Source organism: Cupressus sempervirens, chromosome 3, assembly GCF_028749045.1.
Source record: "Cupressus sempervirens isolate cs-2001-9-10 chromosome 3, ASM2874904v1, whole genome shotgun sequence".
Classification (NCBI taxonomy): domain Eukaryota; kingdom Viridiplantae; phylum Streptophyta; class Pinopsida; order Cupressales; family Cupressaceae; genus Cupressus; species Cupressus sempervirens.
In genome coordinates, this window is record NC_143120.1 from 375174349 (window position 1) to 375178036 (window position 3688).

General features: G+C 38.3%; 1 protein-coding gene across 1 annotated transcript; it reads left to right on the plus strand.

Moving 5' to 3' along the window:
* Window positions 1-447: 447 nt before the first annotated feature.
* On the plus strand, window positions 448-1878 carry LOC149566555 (toll/interleukin-1 receptor-like protein). The gene is made up of 2 exons (XM_089817416.1): window positions 448-1173; window positions 1298-1878. The coding sequence occupies exon 1, from the start codon at window positions 563-565 to the stop codon at window positions 1163-1165; it is 603 nt and encodes a 200-aa protein (XP_089673542.1). The 5' UTR covers window positions 448-562; the 3' UTR covers window positions 1166-1173; window positions 1298-1878.
* The last annotated feature ends 1810 nt before the right edge of the window (window positions 1879-3688 follow it).

Genomic DNA, 3688 nt, shown 5'->3' on the forward strand with positions numbered 1-3688 from the left:
AGTTGTGGTCGAAACGCCTCCGCTCTTTTCTCTTCCTCTAAATTGACTTTCCTCTCACCTCTTGTCTATAACATAACCGACTCCTTGGCATTATTTCCATTATTTCACTTGTTTATTGATTTTGCGTGTTCTAAGCTGCCCCCACAGCAGCAGTTTAAAAAGACTGCTACCTATAACCAGATTCTTCGTTTCTTCCGCAAAGTTTGATTCCCATTACGTCCCTTCGTCTGGTCAAAACCAACTTTAGATAAAGAAAAATTAAAGATAGGTGGAGCTGTCTTCCACATGTTTCCCCGCATTATTCTAAGTTTCAGTTGCTTCATCTGCTCACTTGTTTATTGATTTTCTGTGTTGTAATCTTACCAACCAACTTGTAAATCAGAAGACTAAAGAGGAGCAGAAGCACATCACAAACTTCAGTACAAGAAAAACCACTCAATCTACGCGTTTTTTCATTTCGTTACCTTCATCCCCTCTCATCTAAAAATACTCAGAGCTTCAACTCCCCTGCTTTTATTGCTTTTCTTTCTTTCTCTTTTTTGTATCACTTCGATCCGATTTCATGGCCGCGTCTACTTCCTTAAGTGCTTCCGACGGAGTCGCAGCATCTTCACGGTCCACTTCTGCCTCAAAACTCTTTAAAAAAGCGTCATACGATGTATTTATCAATCATCGTGGACCAGACGTCAAATCCACCATAGCTAGTACTCTTTATTCTATTCTTACTGGTATGACGCTCTCAGTTTTCTTGTATTCAGAGGAGTTAGAATATGGGGATTTCTTGCAACGAACAATAGAGGAGTTAGAATATGGGGATTTCTTGCAACGAACAATAGAGGAATTAGAATATGGGGATTTCTTGCAACGAACGATAGTAGCAGCAATGGCCAGCGCTTTGCTTCATATTGCTATTTTCTCCAAAACCTATGCAGAATCGCCAGAGTGCTTGGCAGAGCTCTCATTTATTGTTAAATCTGGCGCCCCATTTATTCCCATCTTCTACCGTGTAGAGCCCACCGATCTCAGATGGGTCGGTCAAGGTAAAGGGATTTATGTTGGGGCTTTCAGGAAGCATGAAGAGAAGGGCAGATACAGCATAATACAGCTTCAACAGTGGAAGGAGGCACTCTACAAAGTCTCATTTTACAATGGCGAAATCATTTAAACTAATGAGTGAGTACCCCACACACCTGACCCTTCAATTTTCACATATATGGTTTCTTTCTCTTACTTTTGTATTGAACTTTGGTATTATAACCAACTAGTAGCTTGATTTTGTATGTTTTTACTTTTTCAGAGATGAGATGAAACTATGGAAAAATATCGTGGCTGCTGTTTTGAAGGAAAAAAACAATGTGCTATTACCGGTTGCAAAACATCCAGTGGGTCTAAAAGAAATAGTGCAAGACTCTGAGATGAACACACTTTGTTCTGCCCGGGGTGATCAGGATTTACAAATTGTGGGAATATGGGAATGGGTGGTTCTGGAAAGACCACGCTTGCTCAAGAGTTATACAACAAAAGTTCATCATCAATGGACAGGTGTGGTTTTATTTTTGATATTAGAGATGCTGCAGCCAAAGGCCTGTTGCAAAATAAACAGATTCAACTCCTCAAGGACCTTGGCGTCCAAAATGAAACATTTAGTAATGTAGGGAAAGGTAAGGCACTTCTTATAAAACATTTGAGGCCTGCTAGGGTGCTCTTTGTTTTTGATGATGTGGACCATAAGAATCAATTGGATGCTCTCCTACCTATAAAAGACAATCTTGGAAGGGGTAGTCTTATTATTGTAACAACATGAGAGTTCAATATTTTAAGATCTTGGGGCATATCTTCAATATACAATATGAAACCACTTGATTCATTTTGTGGAAAGTAGCTTTTTTGTTGGCATGCCTTCTTAAGATCTGATCCTCCCAATGGATTTGAAGAGCTTGTTGAAAAATTTGTAAAGGTTTGCATTGCCCTTATTGCTTAAAGTTTTTGGGGGTCAACTATATGGAGAGGCTTGTAGGGAATATTGGGAGTCTCTATTGCATAAGATCTCAAGAATTTTTCCAGAATATAGAATCAAAATAAGTTATGATGCATCTAGATTCTAGGCCCTATGGCCACTAGATGTTATACTAGAGTATTATTGCTTCATAAACTGTAATGCCCTGCGAAGGGATCCAAAGAATTTCACTAAGTTTGTCAAACAATTTTTTTTTTAAAACATGAAAGTAAAACCATTCATACACATTTGCGGAAGCAATAGTAACATCCAACTGCAAGTAAATATAACATATCAGAATTACATTCTTTAAAGATCCCTTAACGTTGAATTACTTCTAATCCTAACTTATTCATCTAACATTACATCCTTAACAATGAAATAACAAGGATACATCCAATGTTCATAAACCATATACAAGTGTACATTTTAGATTGCTCAATCATCCACTATTAATCCATGATGCAATAACATAGTGAAACCACATACCATACATGATACATCATCATCATGAAGATATAGACATCCATCATAAAAGATAATCATACATCACAAACATAAATAACTAAGTGCACGATTCCTCCCAACCTTAAATAGCATCATTAGACCATCATGGATCCTAGCCATCCCTCCGTGCGTAACATTCCAAAGCACCGAAGAGATCATCGGCTATAAACATAGTAGGAATGTCACTCCTAAAACATCCTACTAACATGAAAAGTAAAGCATAAGATATCATCATCTAACATATGCAAACCATCAATGTAAGAAACATACCAGTAAATACATCCATCATAGGGTATATCATCTATCATAATGCTCCAAGAACATAATGAAGATAAATACCAACCAAGAATACTCAAGCCACGTTGTCTCAATGGATCTCAAATGATAAGAGTGATAAAACACTACCACCCGACCACTTGAAACCTAAATGGTCCACTCCCACCGTGCTGAGGAGATAATCTCAAGTCCCAAACAGGCTATCAAAACCACAAAGCATAAATATCTATAAATCCAGGAATCCTAAAAGTATACTAACTCAAAGGTTCCAACACACAAAATCTGACATCTAATTCCCAGAGGCACAACAATGACATGTAGGAAACCTACTCTGCAAGCGGGAAAGTGTCATCGCATTTATCTCGTACAAGTTACCCTGGTAGTTAGCTAAACTCCACGGGTCCATATAGATCTCATGCAGCCACTAGTATCCTCTCATACTGATGAGGCATACTATGGAATGCAAGGTCGCAACCATGCGTCTCACTACTCCCATCCCAGCCTGTACAAGCGCTCAAGGCATGGGCGAGAACCAAAACTCTTATCTTTTTAGGTTCATTTAATCCCCATTTAGTGTGTAAATGTTATCACTTATTAACCAAACTTACAATGAGTTGCCCTGGCAGCCACTTAGGGCCCCGACCCCCATTGCAAGCCACTTTCTGATACTACAAGTAGATTACCTACCCTAATGCTCATGGAATCATAAATCACCACAGTCCTGTACAAGAGACTGTAAAGAAATCCAAAAGATAACCATAAAAAGAATCATCAAATATCCACAATATAAGCATCAAATATCCATAATAAGAATCATCAAATCACCAAGATAAGAATCATCAAATCTCCATGAGCATCCGAAAAAGCATCCATAGAAAATCATGACCACAATAGTTCTCTATTGGAAAC

Bases quoted from the DNA above. Each gene is read 5' to 3' on its own strand.
- LOC149566555 (XM_089817416.1), top strand. From the start codon at position 563: ATGGCCGCGTCTACTTCCTTAAGTGCTTCCGACGGAGTCGCAGCATCT.